The sequence below is a fragment of the Echeneis naucrates genome, chromosome 19 (assembly GCF_900963305.1).
Source record: "Echeneis naucrates chromosome 19, fEcheNa1.1, whole genome shotgun sequence".
Taxonomy (NCBI): Eukaryota; Metazoa; Chordata; class Actinopteri; order Carangiformes; family Echeneidae; genus Echeneis; species Echeneis naucrates.
In genome coordinates, this window is record NC_042529.1 from 8,585,601 (window position 1) to 8,598,994 (window position 13,394).

General features: G+C 42.5%; 1 protein-coding gene across 1 annotated transcript in view; it reads right to left on the minus strand.

Annotated features, from left to right (window-relative positions):
- The window catches only part of LOC115060456 (uncharacterized), a 31,555-nt gene that overhangs the window by 16,570 nt on the left and 1,591 nt on the right, over positions 1 to 13,394 (minus strand). The window contains exons 4-26 of the mRNA XM_029528382.1: positions 12,890 to 12,913; positions 12,427 to 12,542; positions 10,260 to 10,538; positions 10,033 to 10,170; positions 9,786 to 9,951; positions 9,204 to 9,604; positions 8,529 to 9,105; positions 7,857 to 8,440; positions 7,132 to 7,672; positions 6,438 to 7,036; positions 5,939 to 6,093; positions 5,242 to 5,642; positions 4,917 to 5,113; positions 4,361 to 4,756; positions 3,973 to 4,253; positions 3,527 to 3,804; positions 2,652 to 2,771; positions 2,333 to 2,517; positions 2,062 to 2,222; positions 1,695 to 1,946; positions 1,080 to 1,239; positions 892 to 994; positions 738 to 800 (exon numbers count right to left, since the gene is read on the minus strand). Coding sequence (XP_029384242.1) covers positions 738 to 800; positions 892 to 994; positions 1,080 to 1,239; positions 1,695 to 1,946; positions 2,062 to 2,222; positions 2,333 to 2,517; positions 2,652 to 2,771; positions 3,527 to 3,804; positions 3,973 to 4,253; positions 4,361 to 4,756; positions 4,917 to 5,113; positions 5,242 to 5,642; positions 5,939 to 6,093; positions 6,438 to 7,036; positions 7,132 to 7,672; positions 7,857 to 8,440; positions 8,529 to 9,105; positions 9,204 to 9,604; positions 9,786 to 9,951; positions 10,033 to 10,170; positions 10,260 to 10,538; positions 12,427 to 12,542; positions 12,890 to 12,913 — 6,177 coding nt within the window. The remainder of the gene's footprint in view (positions 1 to 737; positions 801 to 891; positions 995 to 1,079; positions 1,240 to 1,694; positions 1,947 to 2,061; positions 2,223 to 2,332; positions 2,518 to 2,651; positions 2,772 to 3,526; positions 3,805 to 3,972; positions 4,254 to 4,360; positions 4,757 to 4,916; positions 5,114 to 5,241; positions 5,643 to 5,938; positions 6,094 to 6,437; positions 7,037 to 7,131; positions 7,673 to 7,856; positions 8,441 to 8,528; positions 9,106 to 9,203; positions 9,605 to 9,785; positions 9,952 to 10,032; positions 10,171 to 10,259; positions 10,539 to 12,426; positions 12,543 to 12,889; positions 12,914 to 13,394) is intronic.

Below are 13,394 nucleotides of genomic sequence, written 5' to 3' on the forward strand. Positions count from 1 at the left end.
AGAACTGGAAACGTCCCTGTGGATTATGAAGAAGCCCATCAGAACATTAACTGTTTTTAAATGAGGTGTTAACGTGATGAAACACTGCTACTTTCCTGAATAACTGGAAGAAAGAACAGTCATTCCACCGTTTCAGTAAACATTAGCCTTTATTATAGCCTATATAAAATAAAAGTCAAATGGCATTCAGGCAATCATGGCTGGCCCAGGTTTGTAGTAACCAATCTCTAACCCAAACCATATAATTTTCATTTTGTCTTAATATTTCAGACAAATATTAAAACACGACTTGATTATTGTTGTGGTTTTTTAAAAGTACTGGGGAAAGGACTGCGGTTCAGTAAAAACTAATTTGACTTTTATGTTGCATTGTTTGCGTAGAAATATTTTGATATTTTTACAATTTATTGTGCACAATGATTCGTTATATTTGATAGATTCACCACAGAGACCAAAACAAAGACACACCAGACACAGTGAACCAGAAGGATAAATGGCAGATTAGTGTCCCCTACTGACAGTACAGTAAAATTACCAAAAACAAGCATAAATCACAATGATGTGGTCCTTAAATCAGAAAATGTGTATTATGGTGAGTGATTTATTTATTCATTCATTTATTTATTTAGTTAAATCTATTTTTTTTTTGATAATCTTTTGATTCTTCTACTTTGATTCATCTTTTGATCGTTCTTCTCAGACCAAAGTTTTGGCAGTCAGCAAACTGAACATCAGACTGACGAGCAGGGCCACCACTGGGGTCGCCTTGCCTACTGTGCTGCTTGATTGTGCCTTTTCTCCTGCAAGAAACAAAGTTCAAAAAGGATGAACTGATTGAACTGTACATAATCTACAGGAAAAGAAAAGTTACTGAAGGATGACAGAGCTTACTGCTGTGCTCCGAGATCAGATGTAGTGGTCCAAGTGAAATGGAGGAACTGTCATGGTGGGATACTTCCCTCTCAACTCGCCTGTGGTGGCCTGGGTAGCAATGCTGCAAGAAAAAATGAAAAGGATTTTGTTAATGGATCTGTTGATAATCTACAGTATCAATCATCTCCAAACTCAGCGGTACGTACAGCTGTGCAGTTGTTGTGTCTCAAAAGACACAGCTGGACTTGGCAGTGCAGGTAGATGGATGAATAGTTGGTAAAGGTGAACATCCTGAAGGAGAATCTGGCTCTGGTGGAGACGCCATTCTGAACCATCTCGACTGTATCATCTGCTGGATTAGGACACCTGGTGGACAGAGGAGGTGATAGAAGTTACAGTAGTTTGTACTATTAAAAAGACATTTAAGGGTTATTTGACTTTAGGTTGCTGGATTTATTTATCTAAAAATCTGTAAATTGTTATTATTATTATTATTACCAATATTTAGCTGATCTGCAAAGTTATTCAGTGATGAGTACTATAAATAGTTCAACAGGTCACAAAAGGAAAGTGCTAGGTGGCAGAAAGCGTGTGCAATTAAATTGATATTTGCTATTTATCTGTGAGAACTAATTTTTCCAAATTGGCCCATCCAAAGCAGTATTTCTCAGTTTCTGTGGGGTTGATCTGAATATAAAAGATAATAGATGTCAGATAGTTATTTCAGAAAAGAGAGGAAAGGGGGAAAGGGGAAAAGAAAAGAAGCAGAAGTTTTTTTCAGACACGGTGAAAACAGATTTAAGTTGCTACAGTTTCTTTACTCAGAACTGATGAGATCCCAGCGGACAGGGTAGTTGGCGTTGTTGACTGGCGTGGCCCAGCAAGACTGAAGGATGGTGGCGATCTGTCGACCATCAACTCCCTCTGTCCGCACCTCCACATACAACTTCTCATCTATTTCGATTTCAATGTTTGTGTTACTGGTCAGGGGGAAGTGGAAGCCAGCATCCTGGTAGGGGATCATTCTCATCTGATATTGTCCTTGGCCAGCTGGAAGTTTTTTGCTGACAATGCTGTGAGAAAAATGTAAGATAATTACTGGAATGGAAGTGGAACAATTACATTTACAAGACAAGAGAAATATAGACACATTAAAGTGTGAATGTATGAAATAAAACATTTTGTCACCTCTCTACTGGGTTGATGCCCACAGACATAGATAGGGCCTGGCTCAGAGGATATTCACAGCAGAAGCGTAGGTGGATGTTCCTTTGACGGCTGATTGGACCATCATGAGGGTCCACATCACCCTGGATGACGTTCTCATAGACGAAATGAGTTCCATTGCTCTTAAATTTGCAAAAAAAACAAAACAAAACAAAACAAAGTTGATTATATTGACAAAATGTAAAATCTAATTCTGTCTGCACTGATAACATTATAATGTAATGGACTGTACCCTGAGAACCGTCCCGCAGAGCTGATCGTCGTTGTTGAAGTGGAACATCAGCCGTCCGTCCTGGAGAGTACCTTGGCAGGAGTTGTCTTTGAGATGGAGGGCATTAGAGTGGAAGCCAGCTTCAAACAGCTGGCAGCGGGACACAGACATGGAGCCTGAACTACCGGCACAAGTGATGGACGAGTCTAAGAAGGAAAGGAATCAAAAGAAATTTGGGGTCCACTGAAGAAAAAGTGCTCTTGACATAGTTAATCTTGATTTAAATATGGAAAAAAAAAATCATCGTTCAAATCAACAATCACTTGGATTGAATTTGTACCATAGCTCTCATTGTTGGGCCGATGGTGGCGTTCATCACAGAAGCAGTCGTACACTCCATCCTTCTCCCCACACCATTCATTCTCTGTGCAGTTCAGCTCTTCGCAGGGGTCGGACTCAGCTATGGAAAGAGTGGAAAAAGATAAGGCAAGAGGTACTGTAAAGAAGATTTTAAAGTTTATAATATTACAGTAATAAGAACATCTTCTTGTAAAGTGTCAAATCCCCCACTGGGTGTCTTGCATTTTGAGTTTTGCTGTTCTTTGTTTTGGTTGTGACCTGAAAATGTGTTCATGTTAGTTTACACATGTTTGTGTGCCGAACAATACAAATAACAATTGAGACCATCACGTTTAAGCTAACCCCTAAAAATGGGGAGAAGAAAAATGGTCTTTGACAAAAGCGGCTTTTAAAACTGTGAGGCAGAGTAAATATTTATTGACATTGCCAGCAAATCGGTGTGTCTTGTTTGTGGAGCTAATGTGGCTGTAATATAAGGATTTAACAACTGCAAGTTGTTATTCATGTTTTCAAGTTTGCACTAGATATTTTTATTGCGAACAAAATATTTATGTTCATTTATATTATCCGGGAAAATATAGTATTCTGTCTGTTTAAATTGATATTTATATTAAAAATGTGGTTAGGTTCAACAAATGTTCTTCCTCTTGAACCCACGACCTCAAGAGTGCTTTCTGTTGTGGCGCCTTGGATGATTGATTTTGACACCCCTGCTCGACCGAATGAAGCCAATTCAGTGTGAATGTGATGTAACTCTTTTTACAGAAATAGGACAAATGGCTAGTTCTATTAAGATATTGCTTCACTTTCATGTTTTTTTCACCTTGTCTATCTGTTCACATTATTCAAACATACCACAATGTAAAGCTGAGCGCCACTCTGTTATGTTCAATCCCAAAACTGAGCAGGTTCTCTCATAGGCTGCGATGGCAGAGCACAGCATGCCGTTGGCTGGAGTGTAAAGGCAGAGGTCAAACACACAGGAGCTGAAAAATGGCTCGGGATCAACGTAACGGTGGCAGGTGCTGAATGGGCCGCTGGTGTTAGTGATAACGCTACAGAGCTCAGAGTATTCTTCCTTGAAGGTACAGTCATTCAGTCCGTCATCATTTTCTTCATCTGTTGATCCACATCTGGAAAAGAAACGGGGTTATTTTCCTTTGCTGCTGCATACAATTTTCTATACTGTGCATACTGTGGACTTTGGATTTGTATAGAAGAAGTGCAAATGGTTCATTTGCAAAATTTTAAAATGCATTTTAAAAAAGGCAATGAAACTTAAGTAATATTTACCAACTCACCCTGGTTGGCTTGTGGGTGATTTCCAGCCGTGTCCAAACTCATTGTCATTTTGTGCCAGTGTGCCGTTGGGCAGGACTTTGTCATCTGCAGGATCATTGTTGAAGTTCCCACACATCCCTGTGACTCTGTTTTGACAGTGCTGGCTGATCCGGACCAGGAGGGTACTGCGACCATCAAACTGGACAATCAGGTGGGTGGCATCAACCACAAAGTGGCTTCCCTGTTTTACCAGCTGAGCTAAGTTTCCTGTCACAGGAAGAGTCACCTCACTCCCATTTACCTGGAACAATAGATTGCAAATTAAGTATTTTTAGACATTTGTTACCTTGTTTACACCAGATAGATTGAAGAAATTCTTCCTCTTGGAAGTTGTAGTTCACTACTTACCATCACTCTTCTGTTTGGTCCAAGCCTTATATGCATGCTCTCGGTTTGCTTTGAGAGATATACATCCACAGCTGACACAAATGATACACGGTTGTTGCCACGGTGATTATTGGTGGCCACAACCCGAAACTGGGTTTCGTTGATACTGTGGTTCATGCTCTCGGTTATGATGTAAGAACATGTGCCCTGGAAATGAGCCAGCGCCCCGTCAAATGAGATGTAGTGTGGGTCTCCCCACACGGTGCAAGTGGACATTGAATCAAAACAGCCCAGCTGCCCATTTCTGATGCGGCACTGTCGTGTGGGAGTGCAAGATGCAGAAGAACAGCGCAGGTCATTGGGACTATGACATGTACATTCCTCAGAGCAGCCATCTTTCCAGAAGGACTCACCAACCTGTAGCATGGGAGAAAAAGGTTATTGGTTGTTATTGGTTCCTGACCAAAGGGAAATTGGTATTTGAGCAAAGTTTGACGTCTTTGACATTTTCCGAGGACAATTTTAAACATATTTCTAAAAATCTGGGGTTCAATTAATCTACAGTTATGTGACTTACATTATAGTAAAAGCCCTCATATGTGCAGCCACAGCTCTCCACAGGGACACATGTTGTCCCACTCCTGAGGAAACCCTCATCACAGAAACATCCTTCAGAGCAAACCCGCTCACAGGTGGCATCAATGCTGCTGGCACAGGTGTGGCCACAGTCAGTACCACACAGCTCATAGTGGCTGTTGGCTGGACAGTCCAGTCCTTAATGAGGCAGGAAAGGAATGTTTACAACCTAACTGCTGACTTATCTGGTTTGTAGATGCAGAAGGTTGGAAAAACACCTATTTGTTTGTTTAGCAGTTAAACACCATATTGACCAGTTGACTTACTGCAGGTGGTGTTGTCTCTCCAAGGGAATATTTCAACATTTGCAGAGTGACAAGCGCTGATGTATGCTTCAATGGTCCTGCACAGAGGCTCTTGGCGCTCATTTCCCAACAGACAGGTATCAAACACGCAGTCATTGAAATATGGCGTTGGGTCCACATGCTGATGGCAGAGCCTGAAGGGGCCAGTGACTGCTTTAATCACTTCACACTGAGCTCTAGCAGGTTGCTCATTGGTGCATCGTGGGCAGGAGGAGCCACACCCGTCACTGCAGGTGTCGTCGTTTGCTACCTTCCAAGCTGCCCCAAACTCATCTGCAGCAGTGACTATTGCTCCAGATGGGGTGGTGAAGTCATCACTTTGATTCCCATTGAAGTTTCCACAAAGTCCACATGTCAGGCCTCTGGTGATGATAAAGTTGAAAGTTGATTAAAATAAAACTACAAAAACTTCTAATCAAGTATTGCTCACTTGAATAATGGCCTGTGAACTATTGGATAAAAGATGAAAGTACAGTTTTCCATTTAAAAGATGCACTCTATCAGCTCTCAGGTCCTTAAATAAAAGCTCCCTTAATGTTTTTATGTTGCCCCCTTGAAACAACGAAAAGACTTCTGGTCCATACATTAGTAATGTATAAGGCTTAGCCCAGCTTCCCTGTGGGCTGGTGCACTAAATATGTGAGCAATTAAAACATACCTGTAATGTGATGGCACAGAGATGGACACTACACTTGACCCATCGTACATCACTCTGAGGCCAAAATCAGCTTCGATGAAAGTTTGATGTCCACTTGCAAAGATCGACACATTTCTGCTCAGGACAACTGGTACATTTGCTGTGATTCCATTTATCTAAACCATGAAAAAATTAAATCAGAGAAACAAGAACATTTTACATTTACATTTGTGGATGAAGCCAAAGTTGAAAGATTAGCACTTAACAAATGTAATTCCAATATATTGGCTGATAAAAAAGATCAGCTTATTAAAACAATCCCTTAAAATTGGTTGTGAAAGATGAAATCATTTGTGGGTTTCTATAAGATCAGTTTGGAGGTTCAGAGGGCAGGTCCCCTGTCGTCATCGTGTCAGGACCTGACTTTGATTAGTTTCTGTCTAATCACACATCACACATGCCGGTTTAAGGAAAGCACTATGCTCACTCACCAGAAAAAGATGTATATAGCTCAACTCACCTCTACCATGCCTCTTCTGCCTCTAGTCATACGGAATTGGTAATCCGACACATTCACAAACACCTCTGCTGTGACTGAGACTGGTAAGCCAAACCAGGGCTCGTTCTTAGCCTCAACTGAAAAGTTGGGGAGTCCACTTGTGTCATTACACAGAGTTGCCAGAACATAGCGACATGTTCCCTGGAAGTCATAGGCCTTTTGGTCAAATGTGAGGTAGTGAGGGTCTCCGGAGGCAGAGCAGGTGCCGTGAGGGTTAGGATGGCAGCCAAACTCCCCCCTCACCACACGGCAGGACTCTTGGGGACCACAGGAGCTGGGAGCACAGTGGACTGCCCCAGTCGTGCCATTACAGCTGCAGAAACTCTGGCATTCATCCCCGTCCCAGAACTGTTCACCTGCCTGCCGATAATGTCCTTCATGGTAGCATCCACAAGATGTTGGTAGCACACATTGGTTGCCGCTGAGGACAAAGCCATCATCACACTGGCACCCTTCCTGACACAGAGTCCCACAGGAGAAGGGAGCAGAGAGGCTGGGGCAGGCGAAGGGACAGGTGCTTCCACAGAGCTCATAGTGGCTGTTCAGAGGGCAGGTTTGCTCTAAAGAACAAACAGGTTAACACAAATAAGTCATTACTGACTTTATACCATATGAAAACTTCCAAAGTTAACTTTGGAGAAGAGGAAGTTCTTACCACAGCCAGTTACATTCCTCCAGTGCTCCAGGGTGACACCCTTTTGCTGACACATTAGTGCATAACCTTGTAGCTGCTCACAGAGAGCTGATGCTGAATGGCCAGAGAATCTAATGGCCTCTCTGCATATGTTAACATGTCGCTGTGGGTCCACCACGGCCCAACACTGGGTAAAAGGGCTGTCTGGTGAGGCAATGATGTCACACCTGCTTGAATTGTAATTTGATGTAGGACTTGGATTCACACACTGTGCATTGATAGGGCCCTCTCGCCAACTGTCTCCGAAGGCCAAAGAGCTGTTGACCAGCATGCCATTGGGTGTGCGGAAGTCATCGTTTGAGTCACCATTGAAGTTACCACAGAGTCCACCCAATGAACCATTGTAGATACCAGGTGCAGTGATTCGTACAAAGTCAGGGCTTACTGTCTGCACGGACACACCGAAGGCTGTCTGGAGGATGATGCTGTGAATGCTGCTGTGGTAGACTTGGATCTGATTGGATGCTGATCTGAATGGTAGTCTGATCAGCTGACCGTCGACCTGAAGGACCATTTAAACAGCTAGTGTCAGGTTTTCTGTGAGACCTTTAAGGTTTTCAACTTGCACAAAAAAGTAAATGAAACAATTATTTGTTGTTATTTTATTTGAGTGCATTGAAAATTTGAATTTTCCACACTTTTTTGTCACATTTGTCTTCCTTTTAAAGTGTGTTTTAGTTGCTTACCTGAACAACACTGTTGTCTGCCATATCAATGGTGACTTGTGTTCCCAATGCCTCGAACTTCAGCAACCTGGCAAAATCGTGTTGGCCTCTGGGCACTTTTTCTGCTGTCACCAAAAAGTGGGGGTGATCAGAAAATCCCATCACTCTGGCAAGAGTCAAACGACATGCCCCAGGATAGTGATATGTCAGTCCATCAAACATATGATAAGACCCTGAGCCCTTCAGCCAGCATGTGCCATAGCTGTTTGGTCTGCATCCTCTTTCTCCATCCTCCACCCTGCATGACTCCAGTGGACCACAGCTGTGTGATCGACAGGTCATGGAGCCATGACTGCAGCTGCAACGTCGTCCACAGTCCTCGTCCGGTATGACAGTTGCCCCAGAGCGGTAGTAACGGCCCTCAAAGCTGCAGCCACATTCAGAGAGAGGGACACAGACACCACCACTGAGGACGTAGCCTGCATTACAGACACAGCTCTCCTGGGCAGGAAGAGGGCAGGTTTGGGTGGAGTTTAGATTGACACAGGTAGCTGGGCATCCTGAGCCCTGAGACTCAAAGTGGCTGTTGGCTGGGCATTGGATTTCTACACAAGAACAAAAGCATTGATTATGGAATGAAGGACAGTCTGAAATTATTTTGTGTTAATAGTGTTAAATTACTGACAGACTTACCACAAAGGCCTGGACTCCTCCAATTTGGTAGCTGGACCCCATTTTCCTGACACTGTGTTGCATAAACATTGAGGGCCTGACACAGAACAGGTTGGTGTCCTCCTGCTACGCACAGATCATACACACAACTCTCTACAAAGGGTTGTGGGTTGACTCTCATACGGCAAGCAGCAAAAGGTCCAGAAGGGCTTTCGAGAATTCCACAATGTCCAGTATCTCCGAATAAAGCTGCCTCATTGTCAGTGCAGCCAGCGCAGGCAAGACCTGAACACCGTGCCTCACATCCAGGATCATCATCCCCTGATACCTTCCAACTGTTGGCAAAAGTCACATCAGAGCTCACAACTTCGCCTTGTGGAGTTTGAAAGTCATCTGCACCTCGGCTGTTAAAGTTTCCACACAGGCCACATGTGGCATTCTGGTATGTGGAGGGCAAACTGATCCTGACGTAATGATTTGTGTCATAAGAGACCACCAAGCCAAAGTTGGTGCTGATGGTCACAGAGAAACCTGACTCATAAATCTGGATGCTGCCGTTGTTCAGGGAGATTGGAGTGGCAGCAAAGTTTCCATTAACCTGTCAGCATAGAAGCAGGCAAAGAATATGAATCACATATCATTTTTACATGACAGACTAAAAACTTATTGTGAGTAGATGAAGCTCTTATTGTTTACCTTAGCCTCACCACGCCGTCCTTTCACAAGCTCAATGGTTTCATTATGGACGTACACTTTGACCAGTCTTGTCCAGGAAACACGAGTGCTGCCTCGATGCTCGTTCTTGCCCTCCACTCGATAGTAGGGCAGATTTCGGCGACATTGTTCTGACAGAATGTAAGTGCAAGTGCCCTGAAAGTGAAACAGCGTGCCATCGAAGGTACGATAATGTGGATCACCACTTATGGTGCAGCTGTGTCTTGGCACGTTCTGGCAGGAGTGGTGAAAGGAAGATGGTCGGCAGACTTGGGCAAAGGAGCAAGGTTGGCGGACACACTGCAGACCCTGTGAGGTGCAGGTGCACTTCTCTGCACAGGTACTGTCCCTCCAGAATGAGTCTCCCAGCTGCACAGGATCACCTTTCATCAGAATAAAAAGAAATGCTCTTTCAAAGCCTTTTACTTTAACACATTCATTCCTAAAAATAACGAACAAAAGACAAGTAGAAGAAAGCTCCCAGGCTGATGTATGAATTATTGATCATAAGCTCACTTTAACGCAAAACAATATTTGTACTGATCACCCTGTTTCTGGTCTCACCTCTGAAAGTGCAGCCTCTTGATCCATGGTCAGTACGGAAGGCCCAGCGGCCAGTAACATTGACATTGCTGCTAAAGCGGATAACTGAGTTTGTTCCTGATGCTTGAGAGGAGAATGATCCTGGGATGGTGAAATGATTAGTAGAGTTTTCTGTGTCATATCCAGCCTGGAAAAAAAGGTCATAGAAATATAATGAAGAATGATACCATATTTTTTTCTTTGAATTCCAATACTGCATAACCAAAACTTTAAAACTGTTCTTACAGTTTAGTGCTGTGTAGGCTCTCACCTGTACATTATGACTTGTTGCAGCTATCGGCCCGTAGTTCATCAGTACAAATGAGTACTGGCCCCCAGAAATCAAGACTGCCTGGGCTGTCGTTTGCTGAAAAAATGCATTTGTGGTGTTTATTTTAAAGGTAAAAGCACATATGCTCAAATATGTACTTTCCAATTGAGAACAAAGTGACTTACTGTGCCTGTGGTTGGATAGTAGGCCACCTGATACCAACTTGCAACAAAAACCCAGCTGGCTGTAAACTGCAGTCCTGGGAAATACGTATTAATGTCCCGTGTAGCTTGTTGAAGCACGCTGCCGCTGGTGTATTGGTTGTATAAGACGTAACCATTTCCTCTGTTGTCCAGATCTGTCCAGAATGGAGCAATGATGTCTCTGTTTCCATGCATTGGAAACCGTACCGGGGTGAAGCGAGACCATGGTCCATCAAAGGTCAGATGTCCATTGTGGTTCACCTGGGAATACATAAACCAGTTACTGAACAGGACCAAGTAGAAGATGACTGCAGTCCATGCAGAGATGGTCACAAGTTTGTTTTTTTTTGCAAGTCCAAGTCAAGTCTCAAATCTATAAAAAAAAATAAGTCTCATGTCTTTTCTGGTTGTAATGTGCGTTCTATCATCTATCACTCAGTGTAATGGTAATCTGATAAACCTGTAACATTAACGTTACGTGGTCAACAATAAATCTGTAACCTGCCTGTAAGCCGACAGTACAACTATGTATTTTTCTCTGATTAACGTTAGCCACTAGATGGTGGCGGCGGAATGTAACGTTAGATAGATAGATAGATAGATAGATAGATACTTTATTTATCCCAGACTGGGAAATTGCAGTGTAACAGCAGCATTACACATAGGGAATAAAATATATAACATGAATGCATCTGGGTGTTCAGTCAGTAGTTTGGCAGCGGTGGAGCTGATGACTTCACAGGCGGGGGGATGTAAACAGTGATAACAATGGTGTAGGTAAACTTCCTTGGTAAATAATAGGGCGCATTCCTACAGCCAGCAGTTCGATGTCTGGGTTATAGAGACGTTCCTTCATGACATTTGGAAAAGTCTCTGTCTCCCCGTACCAAACTGTAACCTGGGACCTCAACGCTGCTGTCCGGGATGTGCCAGTGCAGCCATGTTTCACTGAAGCAAAATGTGCTAAAGTCACGGTATTCCTTCTGGGTATTCACAAGCGCTGCCAGTTCGTCCGTCTTGTTCCCCAAAGACCTCACGTTCCCCGTTATGATCGCTGGGACCGCCGGTTTGTGTCTTCTCCTTTTTTTCCCTCCGTTTCGCTCCGGACCTGCAGCCCCGGCGTCTCCTCCGTAGCTCCTGCGGGACCACAGGCCTGTCTCCAGGCAACAGCGCGGGTTTACACAGCGCAATCAACTGCCACAACTTCCGGCGGCGATCTTCCAAGTTACAAAAAGTAGGAAAAGTAGGAGAAAACCAAACCAACTAAAGCCATTTCGCAACTTTAACAGAAAGGTTGTGATTGAACAGAAAAAACAACAAAAGAGCGAACCAACAAATTAACAAGTTTACACGAAACACGACGAGGAGCTGCGGCTACAGGCTGCCGCTAGAACGGCGCCAAAAAAAAAAAAAAAAAAATCACTCAATGCAAACTAACACTCACTCATCTTTTCAAATATTCAGTTACAAAGTTATTAGAAAACTCAGTCAACGTTACAAAGTTGATGCTAAGCTAAACATGTTTGCTAACCGTCTATTTGCGCTAATGTGACTTTACTTAGTTACCGATCCGGGTCAGTTCTCAGGTGCCTGATAAAATTTGAAGTAGTTGATCCATTTTCCTTAATTCCGGTACCACAGACTTTGCAGTCTTCGCTTCTTTTGTTGTTCTTTTGTTGCCATGTTTTTTGAAGTTTTTATAACCAAACGTAGTTATAAAAAGTAGCGTTACAGGAGCAGCTGCACGTGTGCCGGTCGTCATAGTTACCGTCGTCTGAGGTACGAGTGCATGAGGCGCGCACCCGATGCCTTATATGGTTATTATGGTTATAAAAAGGAGGTCGTGACGTTAAGCTCGTCAAGAGTTTCAAAGTTTCCTCAATTTTAATACCCCAGAAAAAGATGGAAAAGAAAACATGATGATTGCTCAAGAATGCCAAAACACGAGTCCGAGTCAAGTCCTTGATAATGAATGTAATCATTATTATGGCTATAAATGATTACAGTACCCCTTCAAAATTAAATCATTTAGTTTCAGTTGAATTTTATGATCAAGATTAAATTTACTTTCTTTGATGAAGTGATTTGAAAACCGATGGATGTGAATGTGTTGTGGATGTTGTAGTCTGGTCAAACTGTTTTTACATACGTAAATCTGTGTATGTGGGTGTCCAAAGTAAACAAAAGGCCTCTGCAGGGAAATCAACGGAGAACTTCCATCATCAATCCTTTGGCTCAATATACCCGAAACTGGATAGAGGGGTACTGGAAAGAACAAAAGATGTTATAGATAAAAATTGATTTATTTTAAAGAAGGCATGGTAGCTTCTGTCAGTCTGTCCCAAAGCTCCTCTGGCACTGGATGTATATTGTAAGTGAATATTTGTAATGTCAGTTTACTGTAATCTGTTTTTTTTTTCCCCAGAAGTGGATGGTGTTCTTCAAAATTTAAAATTTTAAGATGTAACAATAAACAAATTTTGAATTTTACTAGACACAAAGTGCTGCAACACATACAGCATAACTGATACGCCCCACTGATTTTGATAAGATTGTATAAGTGGCCTGTGAAGAGATTGAACAAATAAAAAACTAAGAGGTTGTCAACTTACCCGGAGTTGAGAAACTTCTGATAGCTGTGTAAGAAAGTTCGTAAATAGAAACGGACAAAATCAGGGATTTATAGCATCAATAAAAAATATATATATTATTGAAATTAAATGAAATTCAGTTGGAATTAATTTCCTTAACATTCTCAGGTTGTCATGGCAAATTGAACAATCATAAACTAAGAGGTTATCAAAGCATCAAAAACAGAAAACTAGGGGAACATATCAACTGGAACCAGAGGGGGCAGTGAAACACTGCTGCATCAACAGCCACATTTTTGGCCCACAGTCAAGGAAGTAAATACTTCCAAAATTAAACTGTGACGACTCCCAAACACTTTGCATGAACTACTTCAATGCTGAGAAAATTCCATTAAAACCAGCAGAGGATGAACAATTCAGCAATATCACACTCGAGGTCGTACTGTGATACTGCTTTTATACAAAACTTCTACAAGTGCATTTTATTAGTCAACAGTAATAAGTAACAAGAGATTATGATTTGCTT